This window comes from Gossypium hirsutum, chromosome A05 (genome assembly GCF_007990345.1).
Source record: "Gossypium hirsutum isolate 1008001.06 chromosome A05, Gossypium_hirsutum_v2.1, whole genome shotgun sequence".
Lineage (NCBI taxonomy): Eukaryota > Viridiplantae > Streptophyta > Magnoliopsida > Malvales > Malvaceae > Gossypium > Gossypium hirsutum.
In genome coordinates, this window is record NC_053428.1 from 70,861,334 (window position 1) to 70,880,723 (window position 19,390).

Sequence of the window (19,390 nt, forward strand, 5' to 3'; positions counted from 1 at the left end):
AATAGAACATTATTGAGAGAGGCAACCATGAACATCGAAATAATTAATTTTCATAGACAGTAAAACAGATATGAATGATATTTGATCAAACCAAAAAATTAAAATGTGTAAAGTTTGAATTTCAAAAAATTCAAAAACTTTCTTAAATTTTTAATTTAATATAATATTTTCAAAAAATATGATAAATTACTGAGTTTGTTTGAAAAAAAAAATCAAATATAAACAAAGTAAGAAACAGAATCATAATAGTAGATTTTAGCATCCTATAGGATTATTAAATAAACATTCAAGAATTGATGAATTATTGGTGTAGAACATTTGCTATCATTCTGCAGCGTTGACTATTAAGATTTTTTATTTTTAGAAATATCAATTCTTAAAAATAAATTCATGAATGAATTAAATCAACGGAACTTCAAATTTAATTAATGAATTTTCGTTCCGTATCATAAATTGTTTTAAAGTTCTCTCTCATAAGCATGAAGCATGAGCTGATTTAGGGTTTACTTTTTTCCTTTTGAACATAGACCAAGAATTAATGGATCTGAAAGGAAATTAGGACAGTTGAGCTTCGGACGTTTAAATGAATGAATTAAATCCAGGTGATGTTTAATCACAAATTAACAGAGAATTAACCAACAACTATGAACATGAAACAATTTATCATCATTTGATAAAGAAAAAAGAAAAAAAAGAAAAAAACCCTTCCTTTGTTCAGTAATCTGGGAGCCCTTTCATGAATTCAAGCAAATTTGGTGAGTTCAAAGTTCCCACATCAGCAAACTTTTGAGCAGGCGGCCTCGTTGAGCAAAAGAAATCTGTGGAACTCGGTGTAAAGAGAGGCATATCAACCAGAAACTGACTTATAGGACTCACAGTCGTAGCAACGTAAGACGAGCAGACATCATCTGTAATTGCAGAAGAGGTTTCGTTATCTTCCTGTCTGGTAATAATCTTGTTCTTGTGTGACGGTCGCGATGGTGGGGGAGCTGCAGTTTGCTTAACAACTTCACCGTCGGATCTGGAAAGCCCTGTAAGCTTTTGAACCAAGGCCATGAAATCCCGAGCCTGCGTGTGGATAATCTTGGGGGAATGGGTGTAAATGATGAGCGGACCCTGTCGCTGTTGTTGTTGTTGCTTTGGGTGATGAAGAGCTGATGAAGAAGATGGCTTTTGAATGACATGAGAGCCTTTGTTGATCTTCAATGGAGATGGACGAATACCGTTCATCATCAGTTCTTTCCTGGGAACACGGTCATGGGAATTTAAAGAACTCATACTCGAAACCTGTGAAATTAAACTGAAGAAGATGTTTATAATTTACTAAGGTAGAGATATAAATGGAGAGAAACACACACACACACATATATATATATATATAGACATAGATGTATAAGAGATGAATTGGAGGTGAAGCCAGCGATTCTGACCGTTGACGAAAATAAAGGGAGAAAACTATATCTTTAACGTATAGAATAGTAATTCTTAATAAACTAAAGGAACAACATGCGTGGTTAAGAGTGGACAAACAACTTATAATAATTCCCAAAAAGCTAGTATTTGATTTTTAATTCCTGTTTGAATTTTTGGTTTTGGTTAGAGGGCATGTTTGTCGGCGGCCAACGACGGCGTAGCTACCGGTACTTAGTACGAGTCTTTTGACTTCATATAATATAATCATCTAAAGTATTTCCCAATTGGTGTTACAAATCCAATCCATGAGATTATTTATCTTTTATTTAATCTCTTAAACTATCAATTCAACCATAATTAATTAATAAAATGATAAAATTAACAAATAATTGGTAGAATCACCTCCTTTTTTTTTTAACTTATTATTGATTTTATTACTTTATAAAAATAAGGGTATCACGTTTATATATTTCATCGTATTCAAGGGAAAAGGTAAAAAAATTTTTTAGGAGAAGCCGAAATGAAATTTTAATTTTTAATAGTTTATATCTTTATAATTTTTAAAAAATGAAATTGAATTTTTATAATTTTAAGGAGTTAAAATATAATTTTATCTTTACTAATTTAAAATTTTAAAATTTTCTAAATGACCAAAATAATAATTTTCCATTTTAGGGGCCGAGCCCCTGCGAACCTTGATTCACCTCCCATTGTATCATAATTTTATATTTAATACATATTCATATAATTCATATTATTTGTTTTTCATGTATTTTAATTATTTTTCATGGCTAATATTATTCTTTCTTAGCCTTCTCTTCCATAAAATATTGACCTTATTTTCTTTTTCTTTTTTTGTTTTTCTTGTGGACGGCCATTACAGAAATAGGTACATACTTGTTATAGGATTTGGGAATTCTTTGACTTCCGGCGTTAATTCAAGAAAAAAGTTGAAGTCAAATAAAAGAAATCTTGAAAAATTGTTATGCTAATATTTGATTCAAGGTTTTTTAATAGTGTATATTTGATGTGATGGTTAAAATGTGGCATAGGTGCCTATACTCTTCTCAGTTTTAGAATTTAATCCTTATACTTTTATTTCTAGGAATTTAGTCCCTCTATTTATTAGATTTCAAAATTCGAGTCTAATTGTTAACATTGTTAAGGCTATTTTGTTAAATTTAGGTTCATTACATCGTCATTTTTTAGTTGCATTGCTACCAGGTGAATACTTTTTATATTTTAAAATGTCAAACCAACAAAATTAACAAAGAAAAAAATAGCGTTAACAATTGGACTTGAAGTTTGGAATCTAAAAAGCCAAATTTAAAAAGAATAGAGGGACCTGTGGCACAATTTAACCTTGATGTGATAAAATAGTCAAAATGGATTCTATTGATAAGACAAAAAGTGAGTTATAATATTTTTGTTGAAAATTTAATTTCTTATGTTAAATTAAAGACCATGCATAATTGTCAACTGTATTCAATATTTAAATTAAATTAAATCAGTGCTTACCATCAATTATTCTAATATTATTTTACACCATTTTTTTGTGGTTTTTTTTATTTCATTAATAATTTTGTGGTTTATTTGAACGGAACACTAATTGATAAAAAGGATAAAATTTGGAAGAATTGAGGTAGGCAGCAAAGTCATTCATAGTGGAAAAAGTGATTTTGTCTACTACTTGCTGTTTGCGTTTTAAATAGAATAAATGCACAAAAGGTCCTTGTATTATTAGGTTAGCAGCTTTTCAGTCCCTATCAAAATAAATGTAACAATTTAATTCATGTACCTGTGAAGAAAAGGAAAATTAATTCAGTTGTACATTAACATGCAATGTTTTTCATAGTTACATTTATATATACACACACTTTAATTGTCTTTATTTCTTCAATTTCATATACATTTATTTTGATAGTGATTAATTTATTCTTTACTAAGTTTATTCTTTTAGTTTTTCGCATTTTATTAAAAAAATATATTTTTTATGCTCCCTTCCCCCAAAACAAATTTTCAAGTATTACGGTTTAGATTTTTGGGTAAACTATAAAAATAATTTGCTCAATTATTAGTGTTTTTCCATTTTGGTCATTTAGATTTATAATTTTTTATTTTAATCACTCATATATTAAATATCTAACGAAAGCTTAAGTTTATAGGTCTATTAATTTGGTCCTAATTCTAAAAATTCAATAAATTTAAGCACCAACTTTACATATTCTGTCAATTTAATCTTGATTCATAAAAATTAAAAAATAAAAGTTCATTTTCGATAAAAATACGTAAGATTTTATGAAATTACTTACAAAAGTATAAATAAATGAATTCTCATTTTTCTTACATAAATTTTATTTTTAATATTATTTTATAAATTAAATATGTTAGAATTGTAAAATAAATCTGAAATAAAACTTAATAAACCAAGATCTATCATGTTAAATCATCAAGAATAAATCAATAACATAACTAGATGCGGAAGCGTACCTAAATCCATGGATTCCTTGAAATTTTTCGGATCTTGGGGTTTTGATCTTCCAAATTAGCACACAAGTCTCTTTTCTAAAGATGAGATATTAGAAAGTTAGTCTGTATGTAATTTGGGGACCATAACTCTAATATATAACTTTGACACATTAGCCCTAATTTCTAATCAAACCATCATCAATTAAAAATTAGTTACTAGAGTATCTATACATATATGACGCATACTTTATTTAATAATTAAATCCCAATAAACCTTAACCAAATTAGACCACTTTTAATTTGGGCTAACCTATTATGATAGTAAATAATAATATGTAATTAATTATATTATATATGTGACGTCCATATTTGTAACACCTCAAACCTAGCCTAGACGTTATGGTCGAATCAAGGAGTGTTACGAAGAAGGGTTTTGAAACTAATGTCACTTCGATGAAAACCTTGTATTATTACTTGTTAAGAAGAGTCTGAGTTTTGCAAAAGTTATTTATTTCCATATTCATTACTGAAACTATCGTTATTTTGTTCCTTCACCAAAACATAATTTGCAGCGGAAGTCTTAAAAACCGTTATATCTCAAAAAACCAGTTCGTGTTTTTAGAAAACATTTGTTTGCTTAAAATCGAGTTTTTTCAATCATCACAATTTAGAAATCATACACGCATCCAAATTAAAAAGTTAAAAACATATAGTCCAAAAGTCCAGAGAGTCCAAAATTTATGAAACTCTTAAGAAAAACTAGAATTAAAAATATATAACCGATAATTAAAAGATAGCTTATATACTGGTGGTCATTGTTGAGCCTCCGTCGCACCGACCCACCTATGTCTGATGATTACCTAAACATAACAGACAAGCGGATGTGAGTTTATAAAACTCAGTGTGTAACTTATAGAAATATACATGCAGAAAATTCAGATTTCCAGTATTTTAGAACAAAAGCGTACATAAGTTCCTAGCAGAGTCAAATCATATCAGAATAAGATTTTTAGAACATACAGATACAGATTCCTACCCCCATCCTCTACACACCATATCCATCCATCCCAACACACCATGTGAGGTATAAAACACCCACCCATCCCTACACACCACATAGTGTCTGTATGACACTTATCAGAATAGTATGCAGACAAGCTGCCACTATATTGGCAATATTTCGCCTCACAGAATTAACATATGCAGATATTCAGAGTTAACAAGTCTCGCATACATAAATCATACATGCTTTTACAAAACAGACAAATCATACATATAAATTTCTTAATATCAAATCAATTTATCAAACTAGGGAGGTATCATGCATTAGGGCTCATCTGCCCTTACCGACCCTACGGAAGGCCCACAGTCGATCGAAACAGCTTATGCGACCCTAGGGAAAATTCAGAATTTTGGGCCCACATGCCCGTGCGGCTGCCCCGTGCGGCCCACACGCCTAAATTAGCCTTGCCCGTGTGGCCCACACGGCCTGGCCCAAAGCTCACACACCCAGATTAACATGACACGGACTTGGACGGATACACAAATCCAACCAACACACCAGTTTGACATCCAATGCCTCATTGGGTAAATCCGAAGTAATAACTGTGTCCAACACTATATAAATTGACACCCTGTGTCTCGTCGGTTAAATCGAAGCAAATTGGAACCTACTGCCTCATCGACTCAAGGTCGAAGTAATCCCTGAACTCTTCTTATCCTATGGCATGCCATCTATATCCGACTCATCCCGATATAGTTAATAGGGATTCATTTCACTTTTCAATACAACCAATGTCTCAATTTCATGAATATATATTATCACATATAAACATATATTCAATTTTATAATAATCATATTTTTCTCAATACACATATATTCATAATCAATATATTTTGTAATAAACAAAATCAATCCATTACATTTCAATTATGAATTTAATTCAATTTCCAAACCAAAGTGCTCATCTCAAATGCTTACCATATGCAAACATTTATCTATGAAATAATCTACTATTTAATTCGGATTATAGAAACATAAACCGCGATTTTCGAGCTATTCGACTTAGCTGACCATTTTGGAAAATTATCATTTCCACCTAGCTTTCCAGACCATTTTTGACACCTTTCAACTTAGCTGGAGTCACTCCACTTTCTGACATAGACTCCTTGTGAGTCGTACATAAATCTGAAACGTGTACATATAAACCACACTTGAAGTAAACTTTCGGAAGTGATTCATACTCAATGCGTTGAATCCGACCATTTATTTTAACCTTTGAAATCAATGGTTTTCGCAAATAAACACAAACGACCAAACATGTAAATCTCCCTTTATAAGCATTATCAGTATGTTTGTCAAGCTTAATCATTGGCCCAATAATTTGTCCTATTGCATGAAGTAAGCACCCTGAATAATATCCCTCATGTATGCCAAGAAGACATAACTAAACAATTTGAACATCAATTTCATTCTAAAATGTCGAGAAAGACAACATGTAACACCCCAGTTTTAGCATATCTAAAGTTTTAGGTGTATAGTAGTAAAAAGGTTCTCTGGCATGGTATTATCCGCCCAAATGATCGTTTTGGCCTTGGCATATAGTAACTGCCACTTGAGTTAATAAGAATTTGATTTCATGATATTTTGTTATATTAAGGAGGCGTTCGTGTTAAGGGATAAAAGGGAAATATAGGATTGGTATTTGCCAAAGGTATAATATGCCTGGTTTGTATGGAATATTATGCTAGTTAGACTTTAAGTAATCTGGTTAGAAACCAGCTGTATAGTGTAGCCTGATAAGTTTTGTGAAAGGGAACTTATTTACATTATTATTAGAAATTGTAGGCCAAAAAGAAGGTAAGTTCTGATATGTCTGACATTTGTTAAATTCCACTAAGCAAGAGAGGTCATATTTATATATGAAAGTGTGTTATGAAAAAGGTTTCTTTTTCCTCTTCCTTAATTGGAATTTTCAAAAAATAAAAGCCTTCCTCAAATCTAAATACATCCTACCTCCATAATCTAAAGGCTAAGGTCCTTTAACGATTAGTAATTACTTTTCATCAGGGTAAGTACTTCAGCTTTGCATGTTAAGTTCTAAATGAGTAAATCTATATTTGGCAGCTGAACAATGAGATTGTAAGTATAGGGTTTTTGCATGGGATTGACAACGATTGAAATGATAAGCAGCTTGTATGTATAAGAGTAGTAATGGTGTTCATATATTTTGTAAGCAGTGGTTGCTACGGTTTCATAATAGAAGTTTGAATCTGTAATGAGTATGACCAAGACAAGGTATTGAGAGGCTCTGGAATAAAAGTTAAATAAAGTCGTAAGGGTTCCATAAAAAAGAAATGCATATTTGTTTGTTGAGAAGGGTATCCGCCATAATGAAATGTAAATATGGAAAGTAAAAAGTATTACATCTTTTTCTAAAATTATTCTAAACCTAAGTAAATGTTATTTTGAAATATGAGATTCTGATATTACAGGATATAGAGTTCATCTGAATGATATACACAATAATATCAATGTAGATATGTGTATAGAACTGGATCAGCGTATGTTTGAGTGTGAACCACTAGTATGAAATTCTGCTTAAGTATTTGACTTATGTATGTATCCGCCCAAGATAATTCCAGTGAGCAATTGTTTGAAAGAAGAGTATGGGTTAAGGTATGAATTGTTGGATATGGTTTCTAAGGGTATATTCTGTTGAGAAAGTATTAGGGGACAAGAGAATTATGAAATGATAGGAAGGATTATTTAGTTAATTAGATATGGAAGATTATGTATACTAAAGGTATGATAATTGACGTGTACGGAAGTGATAAGATCGTATGGTATCAGCCCTAGTAAATGATGCTAAGTAATTGTTGACTTAAGAAATTCTTAATAGATTACAAAACATCCATCAAGGTATGGTTCATGTGCTAACTAAGTACTTGTGTACTTACAAGGTTTGTTATTGCTTTTCAAGGTTGTTGTTGATGAGATTTTACTTAGAGGGACAATACTAAAAGTATGCCAAGATGATGGCGGAGTGGGCTATTATGCATACAGTGAATTTGTGATGTACTCTTAAATACACTACGAGTCTTTCTTAAAACATTTTTTATCTTGTAAAGATCTATATCAAATCTGATGTAATAATTTATTTATCATATATTTTATTTTAAATTTTCATAAGTTAAGCTTTTCTTTTGGAGCTACAAATAACAATTTTAAAACATAATGATGAATTGTAAAATGTTTTTGTTAAATATTTTATATCATTTAGTAACACCTGAGGTCCGGACCCCATAAATCGAGTCAAGTAGAAGGCGTTACACAACATCCAGGGGCAAACTTCCATAATTACATCCCCATCCTGAAGCTCAATGTCCTCTTCCATTCTATTGTTTGCATTGGCTCTATTGTAAGTCCCATCAATGTAGACTTATATGACGCATAATTAACACCTGATATCAGAACCTTCCACCCAATCTTGTCGACCGTCGGGTCCTCTGTTTTCGGTGGATAATCTAGCCGCCTTCTTACCTTCTTCGTTGCCTGGACAACACCACTGTTTGACCCTACATGACCTGCTCCCACCGCAAACTCCACCGTTGGCAAAGTCTCACTCATTATCAAATTCTCCTATAAAATGAGTGTAACACCCCGAACCCGAAACCGACACCGGAGTCGAACACGAGGTGTTAACTGGCTTTAACCCCTCACAAAATTTATTTTCCAGACACTGCCCAATCTGTGTACTAGTCGTTTTAAAAATCATATCTTGAGTTTCGTAACTCGAAAATCAGTTTCGTAATTTTTCCCCGAAACTAGACTCATGTGCCCATCTATGTATTTTTTTCTAGAATTTTTGGTCGGGCCAATTAGTACAGTTTATTAGTCAAAGTCTCCCAAGTTGCAGGGGTCGACTACACTGACCGTTGCCCATTACGACTTGGATATCTCCCTGCACGGGGCTCCAATACTGATGCCGTTTATTTCTATGAAAACTAGACTCAGAGAGGAATCTGTACATATATGGTACGACCCCTAATTATCTCTGGTTAATTTTTAATGAAATTCCAAAGTCGGAGCAGGGAATCCAGAAACCGTTCTGGCCCTGTCCCACAAAAATCTGATTATCTCTTAATATACTGCCCATATGATCTTTTCGTTACTTCCTCATGAAAGCAGACTCATCGAGCTTCGATTACATAATTTATTCATCAATTAATTCCACTCCTACTATTTTTAGTGATTTTTCAATCTCATGACACTGCTGCTGCCAGCATCTGTTACGAAAGTAACTAGGTCCATTTCATGCCTACCCTTGATCTAACTCAATCGAACATTCGTGCCATTTTCGCATGGCTTAAAGTTTACATGCCAAAATTCAAACACAACGTAATAGCTTATACATGCCAAAATGTTCTTCTAAGCCAACTAAGAAGAAAATACCAAAACTTGCTATCCGGTGTGATGACTTCGATGACGGCCCGACCCCGCAAAAATAGATGAGTCCAAGCAGCCTATAATGGGTGACAAGGAAACACCGGGTGAGTTTATAACTCAGTAAGTCATAAGCAATGCACTACTATACATCAATAACATTATCACAAGAGGAAACAAAATGGAATGAGACAATTTACTCCATCCATACCGAACCATACCATAGTTCCTCCAACCTATCGATTCAATTTCATACCAATTTATGTATTCACAATCCACCTACTCATCAATAGGATATTCGAGGCATTTTCATAAATCATTTTATTTTCGTTACAAACATACAACTAAACGGCCTTTCACCCATTCTATGATAAATTTTATGTACGTGACTTCAAGTATATTTGTCACATAGGTTCAACTTACCGAGCTCAACACCAAGTATAAGCATAGCACCTATTAGCCATGTACTCAAGACACTTACCCGATCCGCTGTCCGCGATCGACTCAATAGTGTCGCACACATAGTGTCCATAATGATTCACGAATGTATATTGAGCCCGCACACTCAGTGCTATATAATCAACTCGCACACTTAGTGCTACGTAATCAAATCGCACACTTAGTGCTACATAGTCGAATCTCGCACACTTAGTGCCGCATGGTCAATTCGCACACTTAGTGCATCATATTCATTTCGCACACTTAGTGCAACATAGTCGAATCGCACACTTAGTGCTGTACAATTTAATCCCGCGCACTTAGCGCCAATCTCATGGTCATAAATGGTTATCCCGCACGTTTAGTGCCGAGATCAACAACTCAGTACATCTTACCTCTTTTCTTTCATTCAACAATTTCATCATCACATACGTACATGCATATATATATATATATATGTATATTTATTCATTCCATTCAGCATCAATACATACACATTATGACCATTTGAAATAATACCAACTACATGCTTAATGACTTACCTCGTGTTGGGTAAGACGGTTCCAACTCGGCTACTCGATAACCTTTTCTTTGCCTTTGCTCGATTCACCTCCTTTAACTCCTTGAGCTAAATCAATAATTTAACTAGTTTAACCACCTTGCTAAATATTTACAATCCAATTTCACATGTATATGTATGTTAGTATATTCGGCCAATAGCCTCATGCAACTACCAAAGCTGAATCAACTAAATATACTTATGAATATATATATATATCATTATCGAAATCACCTAAGCTTAGACATCAATTTTTAATTCCAAGCAAGTTGCCGAATGCAACCTTACTAAATTTTCATGGATTCAATATACCATTACCATGGAATCAACAACCAAAAATTCATAGACAATTTAGGAAAATCACATTACAAATCTCAAATTCAAGCAAAGACCATGGCCGAAATGCATGTATACATGTACAATGTCAACTATAACATCATTTAAACACCTAATTTCATCTCATGAACACTTAATCGAGTTTTCCTAATCTAGCATATTTTCACATCTATTTATAACATCATGTAAGTCCACATATAACTACATTTCTTAAGTCCCACATCTTAATGCCCATTATAGCCACTCCCCTAGTCTAAATCTAGCAATCGGCAACACCACCTTTCCACTATGTTAGCCGAATACTCATTCTCTTCCTAGTCCTAAGTTCGGCACCTCCAACAAAATAGCTTAACAATTTTCAACTTTCATGCTAACATAACAAGCAACTTAACACATCCATATAACTAGCATGCTAATAGCATCAAGGTATCAACTAGCTTTTATTTTTAAACTCCTTAGCCGAATCCTAACTCTCCAACAACCCCAAATCCAACCATGGAATAGATAGAATCTAGACTCATCACCCCAAAGGTAGGGTAAGCTTCCAAAAATATCATTGAACATACCTTGGTCTAAAGGACCACCTTGGCCGAATCTTGCTTCCTCTTCTTCCTCTAGTTAGAACAATTGCAAAAGAAAGAAAATATGAACACTCCTTCTTCCCTCCTTATTAAGCATTCAAACTCCCTCATTTTTCATGCCACAACATCAAACACTCTCCCTAGGCACAAGCAATGGCCGAATTCCTTCCAAGTTCTTTTCTCCCTTTCTTTTTCTTGGTTTTTCGGCTAGGAGATGGCAAGTATGACACCCATTTTTTTTTGTTCCCTTTTCTATTATTATCCCCATCATTTGTTCACCAAAGAAACATATTAAATTAGAATGAGTGGAGCATTATCACTCCTTGGCCGGCCACCATGAATTTTATGGGCAAATTGACATGCAAAGCCATGCTTCCTCAACCTATTATTAATTAATCCTTATAATTCATCTATCATCTTTCCTAACTTCGTCAACTAGGTCCTTTTTGAATGAATTCACAATCCTAATGCTAATATTAAGCATTTAATTTCTCATACATTCACTGTCACACAACAATTTATGCAATTAAAACACGAAAATAAATTTTTGGCTCGGTAATGTGGTCTCGAAACCACATTCCGACCAGGGTCTAATTTGGGTTGTCACAACTCTCCCCCACATAAGAAATTTTCGTCCCCGAAAATCTTACCGGTAAATAGGTTTGGGTATCGTTCTTTCATCGAGCTCTCAGTTTCCCAGGTTGCTTCCTCGATCCCGTGTTTAAGCCGCAACACCTTAACCAACGGAACCTTTTTATTTCGCAACTCTTTCACTTCACGAGTTAGGATAGAATCGGTTCTTCTTCATAGCTCATATCAGCCTGAATTTCAATCTCCGACGGACTAATTATGTGCGAAGGATCAGATCTATAGCGCCGAAGCATCGAAACATGAAAGACGTCGTGAATCTTTTCAAGTTCAGGAGGCAAAATCAATCTATATGCAACCGGCCCCACTCGTTCGGAAATTTCGTACGGCCCAATGAATCTCGGGCTCAACTTGCCTTTACGGCCAAATCTGAGTACCTTTTTCCAAGGCGAAACTTTGAGGAACACTTTATCTCCCACCTGATATTCAATGTCCTTCCGTTTCAGATCCGCATACGATTTTTGACGATCTGTGGCTACCTTCAGACTTTCACGGATTACCTTTACTTTCTGTTCGGCATCTTTAATCAAATCAACTCCGAAAATTTTACTTTCACCGAGCTCGGTCCAAAACAATGGCGTTCGGCATTTACGACCGTACAAAGCCTCGTAAGGTGCCATCTTAATACTTGATTGAAAACTATTGTTGTAAGCGAATTCAATCAAAGGTACATACCGTTCCCATGAACCACTAAACTCAAGGATGCAGCATCTCAGCATATCCTCGAGTATCTGAATTATCCGCTCGGATTGACCATCGGTTTGGGGATGAAAAGCGGTGCTAAAATGCAGCTTGGTACCCAAAGCTTCTTGCAGTTTCTTCCAAAATCGCGAGGTGAATCTCGGATATCTATCCGACACGATAGAAATAGGTACTCCATGTAATCTCACAATCTGAGAAACATACAATTCGGCTAGTTTATCCAATGAAAAATCCGTACGCACGGGGATAAAGTGAGCCGACCTAGTCAGCCTATCAACAACAACCCAAATCGCATCCTTCTTACTTGCGGACAATGGCAGTCCGGACACAAAGTCCATTGTGACTCGGTCCCATTTCCACTCGGGTATCATGATCGGCTGAAGTAACCCTGAAGGCACTTGATGTTCCGCTTTCACCTGTTGACATATTAAACATCTCGAAACAAAGTCAGAGATGTCTCGCTTCATACCATGCCACCAAAACCGACGTTTCAAGTCGTTGTACATTTTCGTGCTCCCCGGGTGAATTGACATTCGGCTACAATGGGCTTCGTTCAGTATCATTGGAATGAGTTCCGAATTCCTTGGAACGCACAAACGACTTCTAAACCTCAAACAACCATCATCATCAATCTGAAACTCCGATTCCTTGTTCGAAACACACTCAGCTCGTTTTGCAACCAATTCATCATCAACTTTCTGAGCTTCACGAATTTGATGAGTCAATAATTGTTTGGCTTTTAATTCAGCTACTAACACATTGTCAGGTAGAACAGACAAGTGTACATTCATCGCTCGCAAAGCAAACAGTGATTTCCGGCTTAAGGCGTCCGCAACCACATTAGCCTTTCCCGGGTGGTAATCAATGACAAGCTCGTAATCTTTCAACAACTCAAGCCAACGTCTTTGTCGCAGATTCAAGTCTCGTTGAGTCATCAAATATTTGAGACTTTTGTGATCCGAAAACACATGGCACTTCTCACCAAACAAATAATGTCGCCATATTTTCAATGCAAACACAATGGCGGCTAGTTCGAGATCATGGGTCGGATAATTTCTCTCGTGTGGCTTCAATTGTCTCGACGCATAGGCCACAACTCGACCTTCCTGCATCAATACGCAACCCAACCCAAGTAGGGATGCGTCACTATAAACGACAAACTCTTTACCCGATTCGGGTTGCACCAAAATTGGAGCTTCAGTCAGATGAGTTTTCAGTTGATCGAAGCTTTTCTGACATTTCTCCGTCCATTCGAACTTAACATCCTTCTGAAGTAGCTTCGTCATTGGTGTGGCTATCATCGAGAAACCTTTGACAAATCGTCGGTAATAACCGGCGAGCCCTAGAAAGCTCCGGACTTCGGTAACATTTCTCGGAGGCTTCCAGTTAAGTATGGCTGAAATTTTGCTCGGGTCAACTCGAATACCCAATGCGGATACCACATGACCCAAGAAGCTAACCTCTCTTAACCAGAACTCACACTTACTGAACTTAGCATATAACTGCTTATCCCGCAAAATTTGCAACACTTGCCTCAGATGCTCAGCATGTTCGGTCTCATCTCTTGAATAGACCAAGATGTCATCAATAAACACAACTACGAACCGATCCAAATACGGCCTGAAGATCCGATTCATCAAATCCATAAACACCGCAGGGGCATTAGTGAGCCCGAACGGCATCACTAAGAACTCGTAGTGACCGTACCTCATTCTGAAAGCAGTTTTGGGTACGTCCGAATCTCGAATCCGCAACTGATAATAACCCGATCTCAAATCTATCTTTGAAAACACCGATGCTCCCTTTAATTGATCGAACAGATCATCAATACGCGGTAACAGATACTTATTCTTTATCGTCACTTTATTCAGTTGACGATAATCAATGCACAACCTCATGGTTCCGTCCTTCTTTTTCACGAACAATACTGGGGCACCCCAAGGTGAGAAACTCGGTCGAGCGAAACCTCTATCCGTCAATTCTTGCAACTGAGCTTTCAACTCTTTTAACTCGGTTAGTGCCATACGATCCGGAGCGATCGAAATAGGCGTAGTTCCAGGTACAAGCTCAATACCAAACTCTACCTCCCGAACAGGTGGCAAACCCGGTAACTCTTCAGGAAAAACATCCGGGTATTCACAGACCACCGGCACCGATTCGGGTTTCTTTCTAACTCCTTGTCATCAAGTACATACGCGAGGTATGCTTCGCACCCTTTCCTTACATATTTCTGGGCCAACATTACTGATATTACAGCTGGCAACCCCCTTAAGTCCGCAGACTCAACTCGGATTATTTCGTTATTTGCGCACCTCAAATCGATAGTCTTGCTTTTGCAATTCACAACCGCATCATGCGCGGTTAACCAATCCAAACCAAGAATAACATCAAACTCGTCGAACGGCAAAAGCATCAAATCGGCCGGAAAACAGGATTCTCGGATTATTAGAGGGTATCTCTTACACACTTTATCAACAAGTACGCATTGGCCCAAAGGGTTTGATACTCGAATTACGAGCTCAGTAGACTCAACAGGTAGAGTCTTACTGGTTGCTAAGGTTTCGCATACATATGAATGAGTAGAACCAGGGTCAATCAATGCAATCACATTAGTATCAAAGAGAGTGAAGGTACCAGTGATGACGTCGGGGGAGGATGCCTCCTCTCGTGCGCGAATGGCATATGCTCTAGCAGGAGCACGGTTCTCGGCGCGATCGGCCGTATCAGAAGCCCCCCTCTGACTACCACCCCTGCCTCCAAAAATTCTCGGTGGTCTACCTCCAGATGTCACTCCACTAGGTCTTGCACCTTGAATCTTATTCTTCTCATCCAGCTCCGTGCAATCTCTAATGAGGTGGTCCTTCGAACCGCATCCGTAACAGGCCCTGCTAGTAGACTTGCCCCAACATTCACCTAGGTGTCGTCTTCCACATTGGGGACATTCAGGTTTCTCGTGACGATTATTGCCCACACTAGCTACCGAAGTAGCTCGGGAGCCCATCGATGGTCTTGCCCTGATGGAAATTCCCGCAGTCGCCCTCGACTTATTAATGTCCTCCCTGAACTTCTTTACAGCTAAGAACGGAGCTTTACCCGTCGATCTTTTACGATAATCTCTAGCTTCAAATTCAACCTTCCTCTTCTCCTTTCCAAGTTCTTCCGCCTTGCAGGCTCGTTCGACTAGTGTTACGAATTCTTTTATTTCCAAAATACCCATTAGTAGCTTTAAATCTTCATTCAATCCTTCCTCGAATCTTTTGCACATAGCAACCTCATCAGCTACACACTCCCGGGCATACCTACTAAGTCTTACGAATTCATGTTCGTATTCAGATACAGTCATACGGCCTTGCTTGAGTTCCAAGAACTCCTTACGCTTCTGGTCAATGAACCGTTGGCTAATAAATTTCTTCCGGAATTCCGTTTGAAAGAAGTCCCAAGTTACTTGCTCGTTCGGGACTATGGAAATCAAGGTCCTCCACCAATAGTAGGCTGAGTCTCGCAACAAAGATACGGCACATTTTAGACATTCATCGGGTGTGCATGACAATTCATCGAACACCCGAATGGTATTATCAAGCCAGAACTCGGCCCTTTCGGCATCATCAGTTACTATGGCCTTGAACTCCTCGGCCCCACGCTTCCTAATCAAGTCTACAGGTGGCTTACTCAGCCTCACAGGATCAGCGACTGATGGCCTTACAGGCTCTTGGGGTGGATTATTCAAATTTGGGAATTGTTGGACAGCCGGGTTGGTTCGGGCATATTGCGCGACCCACTCATTCATCATGGTAAAGAAGGCTTGTTTAGCCCCCTCACCTTGATTATTCGCAGATGACTAAGGTTCAACAGGCGGCGTCCCTTGTGCAGGAGCAGCCGCTACGCTCTCAACGTCATCCGCTAGGGTTCTTTCTTCACCGGGATCCATTTACTAATCAAAACAAAAACATTTCAACCGTCAGAAGTCATCACCCTTTTAAACATTAACATTAAGGCATGTATAGCTAGACTCATACGTGCTATGGTAGTCCTAGAACCGACTAAACCATGGCTCTGATACCAATAAAATGTAACACCCTGAACCCGAAACCGACACCGGAGTCGAACACGAGGTGTTAACTGGCTTTAACCCCTCACAAAATTTATTTTCCAGACACTGCCCAATCTGTGTACTAGTCGTTTTAAAAATCATATCTTGAGTTTCGTAACTCGAAAATCAGTTTCGTAATTTTTCCCCGAAACTAGACTCATGTGCCCATCTATGTATTTTTTTCTAGAATTTTTGGTCGGGCCAATTAGTACAGTTTATTAGTCAAAGTCTCCCAAGTTGCAGGGGTCGACTACACTGACCTTTGCCCATTACGACTTGGATATCTCCCTGCACGGGGCTCCAATACTGATGCCGTTTATTTCTATGAAAACTAGACTCAGAGAGGAATCTGTACATATATGGTACGACCCCTAATTATCTCTGGTTAATTTTTAATGAAATTCCAAAGTCGGAGCAGGGAATCCAGAAACCGTTCTGGCCCTGTCCCACAAAAATCTGATTATCTCTTAATATACTGCCCATATGATCTTTTCGTTACTTCCTCATGAAAGCAGACTCATCGAGCTTCGATTACATAATTTATTCATCAATTAATTCCACTCCTACTATTTTTAGTGATTTTTCAATCTCATGACACTGCTGCTGCCAGCATCTGTTACGAAAGTAACTAGGTCCATTTCATGCCTACCCTTGATCCAACTCAATCGAACATTCGTGCCATTTTCGCATGGCTTAAAGTTTACATGCCAAAATTCAAACACAACGTAATAGCTTATACATGCCAAAATGTTCTTCTAAGCCAACTAAGAAGAAAATACCAAAACTTGCTATCCGGTGTGATGACTTCGATGACGGCCCGACCCCGCAAAAATAGATGAGTCCAAGCAGCCTATAATGGGTGACAAGGAAACACCGGGTGAGTTTATAACTCAGTAAGTCATAAGCAATGCACTACTATACATCAATAACATTATCACAAGAGGAAACAAAATGGAATGAGACAATTTACTCCATCCATACCGAACCATACCATAGTTCCTCCAACCTATCGATTCAATTTCATACCAATTTATGTATTCACAATCCACCTACTCATCAATAGGATATTCGAGGCATTTTCATAAATCATTTTATTTTCGTTACAAACATACAACTAAACGGCCTTTCACCCATTCTATGATAAATTTTATGTACGTGACTTCAAGTATATTTGTCACATAGGTTCAACTTACCGAGCTCAACACCAAGTATAAGCATAGCACCTATTAGCCATGTACTCAAGACACTTACCCGATCCGCTGTCCGCGATCGACTCAGTAGTGTCGCACACATAGTGTCCATAATGATTCACGAATGTATATTGAGCCCGCACACTCAGTGCTATATAATCAACTCGCACACTTAGTGCTACGTAATCAAATCGCACACTTAGTGCTACATAGTCGAATCTCGCACACTTAGTGCCGCATGGTCAATTCACACACTTAGTGCATCATATTCATTTCGCACACTTAGTGCAACATAGTCGAATCGCACACTTAGTGCTGTACAATTTAATCCCGCGCACTTAGCGCCAATCTCATGGTCATAAATGGTTATCCCGCACGTTTAGTGCCGAGATCAACAACTCAGTACATCTTACCTCTTTTCTTTCATTCAACAATTTCATCATCACATACGTACATGCATATATATATATATGTATATTTATTCATTCCATTCAGCATCAATACATACACATTATGACCATTTGAAATAATACCAACTACATGCTTAATGACTTACCTCGTGTTGGGTAAGACGGTTCCAACTCGGCTACTCGATAACCTTTTCTTTGCCTTTGCTCGATTCACCTCCTTTAACTCCTTGAGCTAAATCAATAATTTAACTAGTTTAACCACCTTGCTAAATATTTACAATCCAATTTCACATGTATATGTATGTTAGTATATTCGGCCAATAGCCTCATGCAACTACCAAAGCCGAATCAACTAAATATACTTATGAATATATATATATATATCATCATCGAAATCACCTAAGCTTAGACATCAATTTTTAATTCCAAGCAAGTTGCCGAATGCAACCTTACTAAATTTTCATGGATTCAATATACCATTACCATGGAATCAACAACCAAAAATTCATAGACAATTTAGGAAAATCACATTACAAATCTCAAATTCAAGCAAAGACCATGGCCGAAATGCATGTATACATGTACAATGTCAACTATAACATCATTTAAACACCTAATTTCATCTCATGAACACTTAATCGAGTTTTCCTAATCTAGCATATTTTCACATCTATTTATAACATCATGTAAGTCCACATATAACTACATTTCTTAAGTCCCACATCTTAATGCCCATTATAGCCACTCCCCTAGTCTAAATCTAGCAATCGGCAACACCACCTTTCCACTATGTTAGCCGAATACTCATTCTCTTCCTAGTCCTAAGTTCGGCACCTCTAACAAAATAGCTTAACAATTTTCAACTTTCATGCTAACATAACAAGCAACTTAACACATCCATATAACTAGCATGCTAATAGCATCAAGGTATCAACTAGCTTTTATTTTTAAACTCCTTAGCCGAATCCTAACTCTCCAACAACCCCAAATCCAACCATGGAATAGATAGAATCTAGACTCATCACCCCAAAGGTAGGGTAAGCTTCCAAAAATATCATTGAACATACCTTGGTCTAAAGGACCACCTTGGCCGAATCTTGCTTCCTCT

At 36.8% G+C, this 19,390-nt stretch overlaps 1 protein-coding gene across 1 annotated transcript; it reads right to left on the bottom strand.

Annotated features, from left to right (window-relative positions):
* Positions 1–588: 588 nt before the first annotated feature.
* Positions 589–1,443, bottom strand: LOC107890207 (VQ motif-containing protein 8, chloroplastic). Its single transcript, XM_016814699.2, has one exon. The coding sequence runs from the start codon at positions 1,276–1,278 to the stop codon at positions 715–717; it is 564 nt and encodes a 187-aa protein (XP_016670188.1). The 5' UTR covers positions 1,279–1,443; the 3' UTR covers positions 589–714.
* Between the last annotated feature and the right edge of the window lie 17,947 nt (positions 1,444–19,390).

Bases quoted from the DNA above. Each gene is read 5' to 3' on its own strand.
- LOC107890207 (XM_016814699.2), bottom strand. From the start codon at position 1,278: ATGAGTTCTTTAAATTCCCATGACCGTGTTCCCAGGAAAGAACTGATG.